This window comes from Rana temporaria, chromosome 7, assembly GCF_905171775.1.
Source record: "Rana temporaria chromosome 7, aRanTem1.1, whole genome shotgun sequence".
NCBI classification, from domain to species: Eukaryota; Metazoa; Chordata; class Amphibia; order Anura; family Ranidae; genus Rana; species Rana temporaria.
The window spans coordinates 187287969-187305140 of NC_053495.1; the positions used below are offsets into that span (position 1 = coordinate 187287969).

Here is a 17172-nt window from a genome sequence, read left to right on the forward strand (position 1 = left end):
TACATACTTATCAAAGAGTACAAGACGGAGAAACTGAGATATAATAAATATTATCTTGTAATAAAGGTAGATACTGTACATTTTACAACCAGTTTCTATTACTACTTGGCTGTGAAGCAATGCTGTTACATCATGCTCAATAAAGTCACATGATGCCAGTTAGATTTCCACATTTCCTTGGGAAAATTCCAGCCTTGGTTATATTTTTCCTACTAATAACACTGACAACTAATCCCGTTGTTATGAGGCTGTTTGGTTAAACAACAGTCAGGTAATTGCAACCTTAGATGCAAGGGTTGACTTTGATGCCCTGTTTACCTTTATAAAAGCAATGCCAGCTCCATTGTCGGTGATGGTCAGCCCCAAAGCATCATCCGTTTTTAAAATTTCCACCTCTTTCTTTGAGCCCCTTACGTGAGCGAAGATGAAGTCTTCCAGGCCGATCTGACCTCCTAGGAGTTTGTCCATGTCGATTTTGTGTGTATTCAAGGTGCAAAATAGGATCTGAGGAAAGAAATGGGCAATGGTTAAAAGACTGGCCTCTACCGTGTTTCCCCGAAAATACACCCTACCCCGAAAATAAGCCCTCCCTGGATTATCGGGGTGGGCTGCAATATAAGCCCTACCCCGATAATAAGACCTAGTAAATCGCCGAAAAAAATACTTTTTTAAATGCTGGCTAAAGGCCTCTGTTTGCTGCGGTATATGTAAAACAAAGTATGCACCCACCGCTGCCCCGCCGGAGGTCCTCTTCTCTGACCCCGGCTGATGTCTGCTGCTGCTTCCTCTTGTGCGCGCATCAGCCGGGGATCGCGGCTATTCTCTTCCCTCCCCTCCTCCCTCCTCCCTCCAGATGCCGTCTTCAGCGCATTGACGTCACCGGCAATCTTGGCTCTTCTTTCTCCTCCCGCTGACGTCTGCGCCCCCCTCCCTTTTCACTGCACGGAGCGGGCTGACGTCACCAAAGCCGAACTCCTCATCACCTCAGATCTCAGTGCAGAAAAAAAAACAGGTACCGTACCCCATACTTTTAACGGTATACCAGTATAAAACTGAACCTCAGACCACAATATGACACAGTATCACAGTACAGTAATAATGATCTAAAAAACAGAGACTCCTGACTTGAAAAGAAGGGGGGGGGGGTACCTGAGGGGAAGACAGAGGACATTTTCAGATTTTAACAGAAAATAGAGAGGGATAAATGACACAGCACAAACACTGTGTTGTTTATCATGCTTTAAAGGAACAGGATTTTTATTAAAGCAACAACCAGCCAGACAGACTTGCTGTAAATGAGAGATTAGGACCAATGGTTCAAAGGAAAATGAAGATGACTGTACCGGTATTTGAAAAAATTTTGTTTAAATGTTGTTCAATGTACATACCGTAAAAAAAATAGGCCCTACCCTGAAAATAAGCCCTAGTGTGTTTTTTGTGACTAAAATTAATATAAGACCCGGTCTTATTTTCAGGGAAAGACAGTATCTGGGTGTGAAATGTGATAAAAAAAAATATATATATATCTGATGCTATGGACAACAAAGACACTTACATGTTTATTCAGACTAAAGAAATGCAACCCTTGTCAACCAATCGGAAATCACTTCAAAATACCAACCAAATTGTTCTCTTCGTTCCTCCCAAGACCTCCTGCTCTCTATGTAGCTGGCCAGCTAAGACCTGTCCTAGGTTGCTAATGTGACTTACATGCATATACAATTTTTTGATATCACAATGTAGAGAATAAGATTTCCTATCATCTGTGCCCAGTCTTGCCACACAGAGTTAATCCAGCTCTGAGCAATCCTCTTTTATTGTTCAGTGAAAATTAACAGACTTCCAGATAAAAACCTGTCTAAATAAAAAGTCCTTTCGGTCCCCTTGCTTCGAGTGACTTACATTACCTCTCACAATGAACTGTGGATCACCCCCCTATTTATGATAAACATCCAGGAATGTGCATGTGTCCAAGCTAGTGCACGAGATATGTAAAAACCCTGTCACTCAAAGCAAGGGGATGAAAAGGACTGTCGTTCCCGCGTCAAATTTTGAATTTTTTACGTCGTTTGCGGATAGGGATTTGCGTAGAATGACGTCACCGTCATAAACATTGGCTTGTTCTGGTTTAATTTCGAGCATGCGCACTGGGATACCCCCACGGACGGCGCATGCGCAGTTGAAAAAAAACGTAATTTACGTTGGGTCAAGACGTATTTACATAAAACACGCCCCCATCACATCCATTTGAATGGCGCGCCCTTACGCCGCCAAAGATACACTACGCTGCTGTAACTTACGGCACACATTCTTTAAAAAAAAAGTTACGACGGCGTAGTGTATCAGAGATACGCTACGCCCGACGGATATATGCGCCAGGGTACATGGATCTGGCCCATTCTGTCTGGAAAGTTCCCGGCAGAGCTGTTAGAACTCATTACACCAGAGAGTGAAGATTTGAGCCGACACACACCAGTCAGAGTTCTGTTTTATGGAAGCAAGTGGCCAAAATAGGTATTTGATACAGTTATATATGTTCCTATTGTTAATAGTGTGATTAGAACTGTATACTGAACTAGTTGTATGTTTTCACTTGTAGTTCCACCAAACGTGCAAACCAAACATCATAGCAAACAAGCTATCAAACATCACAGCAAATGGTCAAACAAACAAACGTGCTATCAAACCTCAAACATCAAATTTCAATTCCAAACATCATAACGAACATGCTATCAAACTGCAAACAGCAATATAGAGCGAGTAAAACTATTGATCAAGCCTCAGAGAGATTATAAAGTGTTTAAATAACTTAAAGCAAGAGTACAGATACTGAAGAAAGAAATATATCTACCATTTTGTGTAAAATGACAAGATTGAACAGTTGAACCGCAATTTGTTATACTTTATTCAACACGTGTTTGTTCATGGACTGCCTGCTGCGAAATTGTCAGTGTTATATATGAAGAAAAGCTGAAGTTAATAAAGAAGTTTTTTTTAAGAGTTTGGTGTGCTCTTTAAACCTACTGCTTCCATAGAACGGCGCTAGAGGAATTCTAGAGTAACAGATAGTCTTGTTTGGACTAAAAGATCAGAGAAATCAAATTTCAAATAATAGTGCTGCGCCTGCCACACTCTAGCTCCCTCCCATGCTCACCTCCAGGACTTTCCCCAAGCCTCTCACATAAGGAACTCTCTACCCCAATCTGTCCGACTATCTCCCACTCTGTTTACTTTTAGGTGATCCCTGAAAAGCCTTCTATTAAGAGAAGTCTACCCTGCCCCCTCCTAAAAACTGTACTTTTATTTTCTCCATCACTTTATCCCCCCCCCCCAGTTATTACCTTTTGTATCACTTGACCCTCCCTCTTAGTTTGCAAGTGTAGCGCCTGGTTACTTTCCAAAACCGGTGCTATGGTAAATTTAGAGGGGGTCAGAGAGTTAGTTAACTCTGGCCATGTTGATTTGTTCAAATTTGGGTCTCTGTCTCACCTTTGACTGTGCTGTGGGTCCATTCTGTCGTTTCTGGGGTGCTAATCTCACCCCAGGTCAGCAGGTGGCAGCAGTGGAGTCAAGGATTGGGTGCTCTGGCCCAGCAGCCTATCAGGGAAGTTTGGCCTCGCTGTGCATGCTGGGAGAGAGTATTTATGAGGCAGACGCCATCTTCGTGGGCTTCTCGTCGTGTGGCGCCCACCTTTAGGGTAGCCACTTTACGCCGCCCCGGCTAATGGCCTTCCTGGCCGGGGTTGCACATGCAACGCAAGGATCCTGGCTTCGGGATCACGTTGGGCCCGGAGCAATTGATCTGCCGCTTGGGGACTCCGTAATCGACTGGGTCACACCTAAGAAGGTCCTGGGCCGTCCGTCCAGTTGGAGGAGGCCGTACGGTGGAGAGTCTGCCTGAGGAGTACCAAGAGAGGCTGGTGTTCTGACAGGGGCCTGACCATCCATCGGGGACCAGGGGAACCGGACACTGAGAGGTTGGATGTTGGCCACCTGTCAGTCGGTACCCTAATTCTAAACTACCTGAAGGAGATCCAGGTGCCAAGTCTGAAGAGGTGCAGATTGAGCCCTCTCTCCTCTCCCGTCTGTGTGTTTGGGAGGGGAGTTGTTAGTGTGAAAGAGTGTAATAATGTGTCCTTGATGCATAGCTACGGAGTGCATCGGTCCTGACTACATCAGCGGGACTTTAGACCACTAGAGTGTCGGGGAGAAGACGCTGCAGGGACTAGTCAATACCCTCATTGACCTGAATGAGCAGTTAAGTCGTAACAGTTGCAGTGCGGGAACAGCCCCACTGCAAGGGAACATTTGTAGGTTTCCAAGCGTTGGGCTTTAAAGCCGACCTCAGCAGCTGCACATACTTATTCATATTTTAAAGTTTAAAGTTACAAGAGGCCGCCTTGTTGAAAAGCTGGAACTGTTTCTGTTTTTAACACGGAGAGACTAAAATAAATCTGTGATATGACACAGTTGGTGACGTGTCTAGTTAGCGTACAATGTCAACACCAGGCGAAGGGCTCTGTATAAATAGTGCACAGCCAAGCCTTGTATGGAATTCATTATCGCAAAACTAACTGAGAACATCTAGGAGGAATCTCAAGCAAAACAATGAAATCACGGGAACAAGATCTCTTTTAGCAACTTAAAGCGGGGGTTCACCCAAAAAAAAATGTTTTAATATTACATCTAGCAGAGCCAGCATAGTAAGGGCATTTACTGCCGGCGGGTTTTTTTTTTCTCCGTACATACCTTTAGGGCCGGCGCTACCACTAGGCAGATTAGGCAGCCGCCTAGAGCGCACGGCCGCCGGTTATTCTACTCCCGCACGCACTGTGCAGAGCTTTCCACTATCTAGCAGGCAGCTCTGACATGTGTCAAACAGAGCCGCCGCCGCCGCCTGCTCCCCTCTCTCTCTGACAGCCCCCTCTCTCTCCCTGACAGCCCCCCTCTCTCCCTGACAGCCCCCCTCTCTCCCTGACAGCCCCCCTCTCTCTCTCTGACAGCCCCCCTCTCTCTCTCTGACAGCCCCTCCTCTCTCTCTCTGACAGCCCCTCCTCTCTCTCTCTCTCTCTGACAGCCCCTCCTCTCTCTCTCTCTCTCTGACAGCCCCTCCTCTCTCTCTCTCTCTCTGACAGCCCCTCCTCTCTCTCTCTCTCTGACAGCCCCCCTCTCTCTCTCTCTGACAGCCCCCCTCTCTCTCTCTGACAGCCCCCCTCTCTCTCTCTGACAGCCCCTCCTCTCTCTCTCTGACAGCCCCTCCTCTCTCTCTCTGACAGCCCCTCCTCTCTCTCTCTCTCTCTGACAGCCCCTCCTCTCTCTCTCTCTGACAGCCCCTCCTCTCTCTCTCTCTCTGACAGCCCCTCCTCTCTCTCTCTCTCTCTCTCTGACAGCCCCCCTCTCTCTCTCTGACAGCCCCCCTCTCTCTCTGACAGCCCCTCTCTCTCTCTCTGACAGCACCCCTCTCTCCCTGACCCCCTCTCTCTGACAGTCCCCCTCTCTCACTGACAGCCTCTCTCTCTCTCTCTCTCTCTGACAGCCCCCCCTCTCTCTCTGACAGCCCCCCCTCTCTCTCTGACAGCCCCCCTTCTCTCTCTGACAACCCCCCCTCTCTCTCTTTGACAGCCCTCTATCTCTCTCTCTGACAGCCCCCTCTCTAGGAACGCCCGCATTTCCCGCAGTCATCGGAACCCTGAGGCAGGGATAGGAACGCCCAGTCCCGAAGTCATCAGAACGCGGAAGCCCTGGACCAAATCAGAATATAAAAAGGTAAGTACGGAGAGAAAAAAAAAAAAAAAACCTTTTGAAAGTATATGCCCTTACTATGCTGGCTCTAATGTTAAAAATGTGTTTTTAGGGTGAACCTCCACTTTAAGCCTCGTACACATAATCAGATTTTTAGACGACCGTTCGTCCGCATTTCCCTGTTCTGCCTTGTGACAGAACACTAATCTACTGCTCCCTGTCATCAAGAGCAGTAATCAATGTCGTGTCACTTGTAGCCCAGCCCCCTCACAGTTAGAATCACTCCCTAGGACACACGTAACCCCTTCCTCACCCACTAGTGTTTAACCCGTTTCCCTGCCAGTGTCATTTACACAGTATCAGTGCATTTTTATAGCACTGATCGCTGTATAAATGACAATGATCCAAAAATACCATTAAAAGTGTCTGATGTGTCCACCATAATGTGACAGTCACGATAAATCGCCGCCATTACTAGTAAAAAAAAAAAAAATTACAAAAAATGCCATAAAACCATCCCCTATTTTGTAGACGCTATGGGCCAGATTCACATAGAGATAGAGATACGACGGTGTATCTCCTGATACACCGTCGTATCTCTGACTTAGGCCCGTCGTATCTATGCGACTGATTCATAGAATCAGTTCCGCATAGATATGCAAGATCCGACAGGTGTAACTGTGTTACACCGTCGGATCTTAACTGCAATTTTAAAATGGCCACTGGGGGCGTTCTCGCTGATTTACGGCGAGGATATGTAAATCAGCGAGATACGCCAATTCACGAACGTATGCGGGCCCGACGCAGTCATTTTACGTCGTTTACGTAAGGGTTTTCCCGGCGTATAGTTACCCCTGCTTCTATGAGGCGCAGCCAATGTTAAGTATGGACGTAATTTACGTAAACGTCGAAACCAATGACGTCCTTGCGACGTCATTTGGAGCAATGCACGCTGGGAAAATTTCCGGACGGCGCATGCACTATTCGATTGGCGTGGGGACGCGCCTGATTTGAATAGTACACTCCCCCTAGCCGCGGAATTTGAATTCCGCCAGGGGAATTACGATCCGCCGCCGCAAGTTTTGAGGTAAGTGTTTTGTGAATTACCCACTTGCCTCAAAAACTTGCGCCGGCGGATCTTAAATCACATAGGTTAGCGAATCTTTAGATCCGCGTAACCTATGTGAATCTGGCCCTACAACTTTTGCGCAAACCAATCAATATACACTTATTGCAATTTTTTTTTTAACCAAAAATATGTAGAAGAATACGTATCGGCCTAAACTGAGAAAAAAATTGTTTTTTATATATATTTTGTGCGGATATTTATTATAGCAAAAAGTAAAAAATATTGCTTTTTTTTCAAAATTTACGCTCTTTTTTTGTTTATAGTGCAAAAAAGAAAAACTGCAGAGGTGATCAAATACCACCAAAAGAAAGCTCTATTTGTGGGGAAAAAAAGGACATAAATTTTCTTTTGGTGCAACGTCCCACGACTGCACAATTGTCAGTTAAAGCAACGCAGTGCCTAAACGCAAAAAAATGGCCCGGTCATTGGACAGCCAAATCCTCCAGGTCTGAAGTGGTTAAAGTCGCGCCTGAAGTTGCACTGACATGCGGCTTTGAAAATGTGCGATTTCAGATGAAGTCGCACGATTTCAAAGCCACATTCAATGTGAACGAGGGCGGAGGCGGAGTTGGCCTTTACCGTCATTTTGCATTGTGTCCAGCTGCTTTCCATTGTGGAACTACAAGGCCTATTATGCTCAGACAGGTAGAAATCGCAAAACACAAGGCTATTCAAGGAACAATAAAAACATAACTTCCAGTAAAAGTCTTCTTTGTCGAGTTATGTATTCCAACAGAGCAAGAAGAGCGAGCTGGACCCAGTTCTTCCAGTTCACACACTCCTAGAATGCCTGAACTCTGACTCCCGGCTCTATTTAAAGACACATTGCTACATAGCTAGACCTTTACATATCCGACCTGCCAAGGGAACGGCTTCTATACTCACCAAAAAATATTCAGAGTAAATACATCGAACTGACACTCAAGTAATAATTCAAGCGTTTAAAAAAAAAAAAAAGTAATAAATAAGATGCTTGATTATTATAATTATAATACAGGATTTAGGCTCCGTGCACACTGAAGCTGATAAAAGCTATAAAAAAACGGCAGTAGCTTTGCAGGGAGCCTTTCAACGTTTTTAGCGTTTTTGCAATCAGCATTAATCAGCGTTTTTCAGTGTAGCTTTTTTTTTTTACTGGATTAAAAAACGCTTAAAAACGCTGGCACCGGCATTTTTTGAGCATTTAAGCGTTTTTCTGCGTTTGAGCGTTTTGCGTTTTTGAGCGTTTTTTCCCCGCCAAAAAAACGTCACTTTGAACGCAAATTTCGGGCGTTCAGAAAAAAGCCAATAAACTCCAAAGCTCATTAACACTAAAAAACGCCCAGGTGTGCATGGGCACATAGGCTAACAAAGAGTTCAGTTTATGGGCTTTAAAAAAAAAAAAAGCCAAAACGCCAATAAACTGCAGTTTATCAGCTTCAGTGTGCATGGAGCCTTATAGAGCGCCAATTGTTAGCGCAGCGCTTTACAATGTCAGGGCAGACAGTACAATACAATTCAATACAGGAGGAATCAGAGAGCCCTGCTAATTACAATCTATGTCATATATGTGGCGGCCCTTGCCACCCCTCTGAAAAGTGATCAGCAGTGAATCATTTTTCAGGAGTGTTTGACAGGAGGTAAGGAAGTGTTAGGTCACCTCCTCACCAACTGTTTTTAACCCTGAAAATACTAAACCCACCGAATCTGGTGGAGCCTAATTTGCTTGAATGGGTCACATTCGTCAGCAGTGCAGCTTACCGAATCCGCCGTGTCATTTAATTTATGCCGCGGGATGTATACAGTCCAGAGCGGGGACACCTCCTTGTTTAGGTCGGTGGTAAAACCACAGCTCAGCCACCCTGGCTGCCCATGAGAACAGGCCTTTAAAGTAATGCAGCGGAACCTTGGTTTATGAGCAACGCGGTTAATGAGCATTTTTAATTCTGACTCGGTTTGTGAGTGTTGTCTCACAAAATGAGCAGAATTCAAGCTAATGGGTGTGCAGTACCGCATTTGGCCAGAGGTGTGGGAGCGCCAGAGCCTTGCCAGGGATTTCCAAGGGAATCCGAACGATCTCAGAGTATTTCAGAGTCTCTTTAGCACCCCCCACCCACCTCTGGCCACATGCGGTATTGCATGCCATAGAAGTCAACGTGGAACAAATTATTTTCGTTTCCATTGACTTCAATGGGGAAACTTGCTTTGATATGAGAGTGCTTTGGATTACAAGCATTCTCCTGGAACGGATTATGCTCATAATTCAAGGTTCCACTGTGTATATATATATATATATATATATATATATATATATATATATATATATATATATATAAAGACTCTGTTTCCCATGTTGTTTCTCACTTTACATTTACTGATATTAGCAGTGTCTTAGATCTCACACTGCAGATATAAATCTGGGAGGGTGTAGGTTCTAGGGTGCCTAGGCACTCTCACATACTAGGAAGTACACTGCTATTTTTAAGGAGTTCCATACAAAAAATAAAAAAAATCTGGATACTGCATAGGCACAATTCCCATCTCTAGACGTTAAAACATAACAAATCTTCACCTTTTGAGTTAAAGCGGAGGTTCACCCAAAAAACAAGTATATAACATTACATTCTGTATACCTCAAACATGTAGAGTATGCGGTTTGATTTTTTTTGGGGGGGGGGTGTACATACGGTATTATCGCCATTTTTCACCTGGCTTCCGGGTACTAGCTCCCGCGGGAGTAGGCGTTCCTATCCAGTGGCGCAATGTCCTCTGGGACTTCGCCCAAATGATTGACGTGACGTCAAAACATCAGTCCCGCCCATGCGTCTTAAAGAGACATTTTTTTGTTGTCATTTTTTCAAATGACGAAATTTCCATTTTATTTTATTTTTTTGCATTCAAGTCTAAATATGAGATGTGAGGTCTTTTTGACCCCAGATCTCATATTTAAGAGGACCTGTCATGCTTTTTTCTATTACAAGGGATGTTTACATTCCTTGTAATAGGAATAAAAGTGATCACTTTTTTTTACCAGTGTAAAAAATAATAAAATAAATTAAAATAAATAATAAAAAAAAAAAAAAAATTTAAAGTGCCCCGTCCCGACAAGCTCGCGCGCAGAAGCGAACGCATACGTGAGTAGCGTCTGCATATGAAAACGGTGTTTAAACCACACAAGTGAGGTATCGCCGCAATCGTTAGAGCGAGAGCAATAATTCTAGCCGTAGACCTCCTCTGTAACTCAAAAAATGCAACCTATAGAATTTATTAAACGTCACCTATCGAGATTTTTAGGGTAAAAGTTTGACACCATGCCACAAGCGGGTGCAATTTTTAAGCGTGACATGTTGGGTATCATTTTACTCGGCGTAACATTATCTTTCACAATATATTAAAAAATTGGGCCAAATTTATTGCCGTCTTATTTTTTAATTCAAAAAAGTGATTTTTTTTCCCCAAAAAAAGTGTTCTTGTAAGACCGCTGCACAAATATGGTGTGACAAAAAGTATTGCAATGATCGTCATTTAATTCTCTAGGGTGTTAGAAAAAAATAAATATATAATGTTTGGGGGTTTTAAGTAATTTTCTAGCAAAAAAAAATGTTTTAGTCTTGTAAACACCAAATCTGAAAAACACTCACGGTACTGAAGTGGTTAATAAGGTACAGAAAATGACGTTTTCTATAGCAACCAATTAGATTTAATAGCCCTGATGTTAACTCAATAAGGTTACTGATTGGTTGATGGGGTTACTGCTTTTCGTTCATTTCTCTTTGCCTTTTTATACAGGCTCCTATGTGAATTGTTATTCTTGTAGATGAATTACTTTCAGCTTCCATGGTGATCTATGCAAAGCAAATCTTATCGCTTAACACGGAACAAAAACTCAGAGTCACGGTGCTCAGACAGGTGCAGCTTCTAAATCTCAAATAAGGATCCGTGGAATGGACTGTATTGTCAGACCACAAAGAGAAACATTTGCGATTACCTCTTCACCCCCTCCCGCTAAGCTGCTGTGGCAGGCAGCCATGTTTCTTTTGAAGCTAGTTGGCGAGGATACCCGACGAGTCAGTCATCCCCTTCAGTGAAAGGGAGACGGGGATAGCAAAAGAGCTAAAAAGTTCCAAAGGATATGCAAACTTTATAGTGTACAATTTTTTTCTGTGAAGCGGTCATTATCAAGTTAAAGCGGGAGTTCACCCGAAAAAAATTTTTTACCCTAGTTATGAGATCCGACCTCCGTGACCTGCCCCCCCCCCCCCCCCCTCCTGTCGTGGCAGATCAGACAACAACTTTGAAGGAGATGGCTTACAGTTGAAGCTTTTCCCAGGAGACAGCAACGGCAAGAGGAATGCAGAGCCTGACACGCCCCCATCCCCCTGCATTCCTCTTGCCGTTGCTTGTCTTGGTAAAGTGTGCACAGCCGAGGCAAGCTGCAGCTTTGAATCAATGGTCTTCTTCAAAGCTTTTGTCGGATCCGCCTTGGCGGAAGGAGAGAACATAAATATAAAATATAATAACAGATTTTCTTTAACTTGTACTCCGCCCCCGCTGAGGAAGTTCCGTTTAGAACGCAACGCGTACGGGGGAGGCAGCTACGTATGACGTCACCCGCTGCTACACAGTCCACATGTGATTACTACATGCGGTTTTGGCTCGATCGATTTTTTAAGGGAGTTTGTTCTCTGTAAAATCTTAAGCAAGGTTTGGAAGATTCGTTTTGAGGCAATTGATTTCTGGTTTATCTGCTTTGCATGACTTCCTGGTGATTCAGGAGTCCATGGCGGAAGGTGAGAGTACCTAGAGAGACCTATGGTGGAGGGATTGTCACTATTTGTGAATTCTTCAGCACTGGTGGATGATCACTATGGACTTTTTTCACTTGATACATGCTTAATTAATTTATCATTACTATTCAAATGTTCCCCTTTGAGTATCGATTTGCACATTTATTTAAATTTTATTTTAATTATTTTAGTATTTGGTTAATATTGCGCTGCACTTTTTCTCTTGTATTGTATTCCAACCCCCCCCCCCCCCCCACACACACACACACTTCCCACTAGTAAAAGGGTCATCTGCATCCTATGAACTGAAGGACACTAAATGGCTTCATTAACCAGCCCTGGAAGATTTTACCCCCTTCCTGACCAGAGCAGTTTTTACAATTTGGCACTGTGTCGCTTTAACTGACAATTGTGCGGTCGTGCAACACTGTACCGAAACAAACATTTGCATAATTTTTTACCTACAAATAGAGCTTTCTTTTGGTGGTATTTAATCACCTCTGCGGTTTTTATTTTTTGCGCTATAAACAAAAGAACAGCGACAATTTTAAAAAAAAAAACACAATATCTTTTACTTTTTGCTATAATAAATATCCCAAAATTATTTTCAAAAAAACATTTTTTCTTCAGTTTAAGCCAATACGTATTCTTCTACATATTTTTGCTAAGAATAAAAAAAATCGCAATAAGCTGTGACAGGAAGTCAGGTAAATCTGTGGGTGTTGTCACAGACGGGAGATACATTTCTGCCTTGTTTGGACAATACACCAATCATTATCGGGCGTCGGCTACAAACCTAGCCAGAGAAAGGCTAAAGGTCGTTGAAAAACTTCAGCTGTTCAGAATGAGGCAATTAAGGCCTCTATAAGTAGCCCAGAGGATTACCACTAATTTGCTGCATCCTGAAGCTTTGTGAGGAAGGAGAGCAGTACTGAAAGTCTTGTGTGGAGGTGAGGAGAGGATTGATTTTTCTGTGTGATAAAAATCAAAAGACTATTGTTTTTCTGCTGTATGACCAGCACTGTCTACCCAGCAGTAGGCTGTGTTAGACTTCATAGATAGGTTCCTGTGTGGAAGGTAGACGCCCAAAGTGTCTATGATTTATTTTAGGTTTGATTTTGGTTATGCTGTTTGGATACTTGCAATTGTTTTCCAGCAAGATGGAAAAATAAACCAAAAACTTTGTTTTCAACCGTCTTCGACTGCCAGTCTGTATAAATTCAGTGTGTGGTGAACCCATCCAAGGGGTCACACACCCCGCTACCGAGCTAACCCCTTACAAGCGTATGTTAATATGGCGGACATATCAGACACTTTTGCAAATTTTTTGGGACCATTGGCATTTTTACAGCGATCAGTGCTTTAAAAATGCACCGATTACTGTAAAAATGTCACTGGCAGTGAAGGGGTTAACACTAGGGGGCGATTAAGGGGTTAATTATGTTCCCTAAAGTGTGTTCTAACTGAAGTGGGGGGACTGACTAGGGGAAATAACAGGTCGCTGATCATACTTTCTATGAACATACGATCAGTAATTTCTTCCCCCTGAAAGAACCGGGAGATGTGTGTTTACCAATCCCTGGGAGGTGTGCCCAGTTGGTGGATGGGAGAGTTGTTAAATAGTTTGGAGCCCCGAGGAGATTATCTCTTCCCCCCTGGAGGGGAATGGGTCAGTGAGCGGAGAGGGGCTGACTTTGGAGGGATTTCCTCTCACTTCCTGTTATTGCTATGGGACAGGAAGTGAAGGGAAATCTCCCCAATGGGACACAGATGGAGAAAAAAAACCTGACATGGTTATAACCCTCCCTTACTCTATCCAAGATGTAAAAAAACAAGTTTTGACTTCTGTTCTACTTTACATGCCTGCACAGGAGAATTTGATAAATGTTCCCGGTTTCCTGAATAAATTGTATAGCTTTGGGTTCCCATGTTGACAAAGAAGGCGTGTGATGATTCATGACTACACACAAGTGAAAACTCACACCAAGGTCAGACAGTCAGTTGGATGCCAGGCCTGGTCACGGAAGTTGTTTCTTTATGATGTAATGTATGGAACGCTATTAAAAATGTAGGGGTAGATTCACGTAGATCCGCGTATCTTTGCGGCGGCGTAACGTATCCGATTTACGTTACGCCTCCGCAACTTAGATGGGCAAGTGCAGTATTCTCAAAGCACTTGCTCCGTAAGTTGCGTCGGCGCAGCGTAAATCGACCGGCGTAAGCCAGCCTAATTCAAATGTGGGACAGGGGGGCGTGTTTTATGTTAATGTTGTGTGACCCGACGTGATTGACGTTTTTCCCGAACGGCGCATGCGCCGTCCGTGGAATTGCCCAGTGTGCATTGCTCCTAATACGCCGCAAGGACGTCATTGGTTTCGACGTGAACGTAAATGACGTCCAGCCCCATTCACGGACGACTTACGCAAACAACGTAACTTTTTCAAATTTCGTCGCGGGAACGACGGCCATACTTAACATTGGTACGCCACACTTACGCCACCATATAGCAGGGGTAACTATACGCCGGGAAAAGCCTAACGTAAATGGCGTAAATGTACTGCGTCGGCCGGGCGTACGTTCGTGAATTTGCGTATCTAGCTGATTTACATATTTTGCCGCGTAAATCAGCGTACACGCCCCTAGCGGCCAGCGTAAATATGCAGTTACGATCCGACGGCGTAAGAGACTTATGCCTGTCGGATCTAAGGGAAATCTATGCGTAACTGATTCTATGAATCAGGCGCATAGATACGACGGCGCAACTCAGAGATACGACGGCGTATCTGGAGATGCGTCGTCGCATCTCCACTGAGAATCTGGCCCGTACTGTTTAGTTGTTACGCTACCGTAAAGCGGAACTTCAGTAATTTTTTCAACTTTCCATCTATTAAATCTTCTGCCCTTGTTTTAACATTGGATAGTAAAACATTTTTTTTCTGCCAGTAGATACCTTTTACAACCCACTTCCCGTTTCTTGTCTGGTCACTAGGCTAGGCTTATGACATCATGCACAGCTCTCTCTCTCACTCTCGTGACAGTTTGCCAGGAAGGCAGGGGGGTGAGTCACAAGAGGGCCAATGAGAGCTGTAGAGCTGGAGATGTGTCTGTGTAAATCCAGGAAGTGAACAGGCAGCATCTTCAGCTGCCCACAGTTTCACAGCTTCAGCCAGACTCAGTGGAGGGAGATTTCTGCAGCACATTTGGCAAGTACAGAATCACAGTATATAAAAAATATTATGCAAAGTGGTTGGAGGGAAGCTTCAGAATGGCAAATATGTTTTTAATACATATTATGTGAGCAGACTACAGTTCCTCTTTTAAGTAGAAATAGAGGCAAAACTTTTCTATTTTATTATGGATAGAGTGAGGGAGGGTTACTCCCCATCGGTTTGCTCCAATTTTAGTAAATATCCCTCAATCTGTCCCTTGCTCTGGTGTCGTCTGTCTTAGTGGACATCGGAATATTCCAGTGCTGCAGTAGTTAATCGCTTGCAGACCGCCCACCATACGGTTAATGAGGCAGGGCGGACGCTCCGTGTCAGATCACATACCTAGTATGTGATCGGACACTTTCAGGTCTTCAGCATTGCGAGTGCGCCATTGGCAACCCACTCCCGCTGTGATCACAGCTGAATTGTAAAAAAAAAAAACTGGCAGTTACTGGTTGTTAAGGAGCTGGGCCGCCGTGTCCTTAAAGTGGAGCTCCACCCAAAAGGGGAAGTTCCCCTTTAAGGACTTGTCCCCTGCTCCTCTTAAAGCGGGAGTTCACCCATTTGTGTTTTTTTTTCTCTTTTCCCCTTAGCTTCCTGCTCGTTTTGTCTAGGGGAATCGGCTATTTGTTTTAAAATATGAGCCGTACTTACCCGTTTTCGAGATGCCTCTTCTCCGTCGCTTCCGGGTATGGGTCTTCGGGAGCGGGCGTTCCTTCTTGATTGACAGTCTTCCGAGAGGCTTCCGACGGTCGCATCCATCGCGTCACTCGTAGCCAAAAGAAGCCGAACGTCGGTGCGGCTCTATACTGCGCCTGCGCACCGACGTCCGGCTTCTTTCGGAAAATCGTGACGCGATGGATGCGACCGTTGGAAGCCTCTCGGAAGACTGTCAATCAAGAAGGAACGCCCCCTCCCGCAGCCCATACCCGGAAGCGACGGAGAAGATGCATCTCGTAAACGTAAAGTACTGCTCATATTTTAAAACAAATAGCCGATCCCCCTAGACAAAACGAGCATCCATCTAAGGGGAAAATGTGTTCTCCATGGGTGAACCTCCGCTTTAAAGAATTGCCACTTTTGAGGAGCAGGGGGGACTGAGTACCAAATTTTGACAGGTACCCGCTCCTACTAGGCAGTCAGAAACAGAAGTTCTCCTCCCTACTCGCCCTCCCCCCCCGCAGTTTTCTGGGACACCGACAGGTCCCAGAAAACTGCATCCACCATTCACAATGTGCAGCGGGCACCCGCAAGCCGTCACAACCAAGTGGCCATAGTGGAGATGCCAGTGCCAAGGAAAGAAGACAGCAGGTGAAACAGTGAGCACACCGCAGGATTGTCGGACAGGTGAGTGGCTGTTTTTTAAAAGTCAGCAGCTACAGTTTTTGAAGCTCCTGACTTATAGCTAGATTCAGAAAAATTAACGCCGGCGTATCAGTAGACACGCCGACGTAACTCTGAATCTGCGCCGTCGTAAGTTTAAGTGTATTCTCAAACTGAGATACACTTAAACCTAGCTAAGATACGACAGCCTGCGCCGTCGTATCTTAGGATGCAATATTTAGGCTGGCCGCTAGGTGGCGCTTCCATTGAGTTCGGCGTAGAAAATGTAAATGCCTAGGTACGCCGATTCACGAACGTACGTGCGCCCGTCGCAGTAAAGATACGCCGTTTACGTAAGGCGTTTTCCGGCGTAAAGTTATTCCATCAAATAGCTGGCCTAGTCAATGTTAAGTATGGCCGTCGTTCCCGCGTCTAAATTTTAAAATTTTACTTCATTTGCGTAAGTCGTCCGTGAATAGGGCTGGACGTCATTTACGTTCACGTCAAAACCAATACGTCCTTGCGGCGTACTTTGGAGCAATGCACACTGGGATATGTACACGGACGGCGCATGCGCCGTTCGTAAAACGTCAATCACATCGGGGCACCAAACATTAACATAAAACACGCCCCCTCATCCTCATTTGAATTAGGCGCGCTTACGCCGGCCCCATTTACGCTACGCCGCCGTAAGTTAGGAGGCAAGTGCTTTGTGAATAAAGTAATTGCCTCTCTGACTTAAGGCGGCGTATAGTAAATACGATACGCTACGCCGCCTTAAAGATGCGGCGCCCTACTTGAATCTGGCTATTATTCTTTTAACAAGAGACTCCAGGAGGAACTCCTCTTTAACAGCTGATGACTCATTCAGCAATCATTGGGATTCCCCTGTTGACAGCTGAAGTGTAAACATTGCCCCAGCAATTGGAGTTGTCTGAAAAAAAAAAAAAAAAGCAGCAGAACAATGTTTATAAAAAATATTGCTCAGCAACTAAAACAGAAA

At 44.6% G+C, this 17172-nt stretch overlaps 1 protein-coding gene across 1 annotated transcript in view; it reads right to left on the bottom strand.

Moving 5' to 3' along the window:
* GIPC2 (GIPC PDZ domain containing family member 2) overlaps positions 1–17172 on the bottom strand; it is a 152805-nt gene that overhangs the window by 101731 nt on the left and 33902 nt on the right. The window contains exon 2 of the mRNA XM_040360646.1: positions 319–504. Coding sequence (XP_040216580.1) covers positions 319–504 — 186 coding nt within the window. The remainder of the gene's footprint in view (positions 1–318; positions 505–17172) is intronic.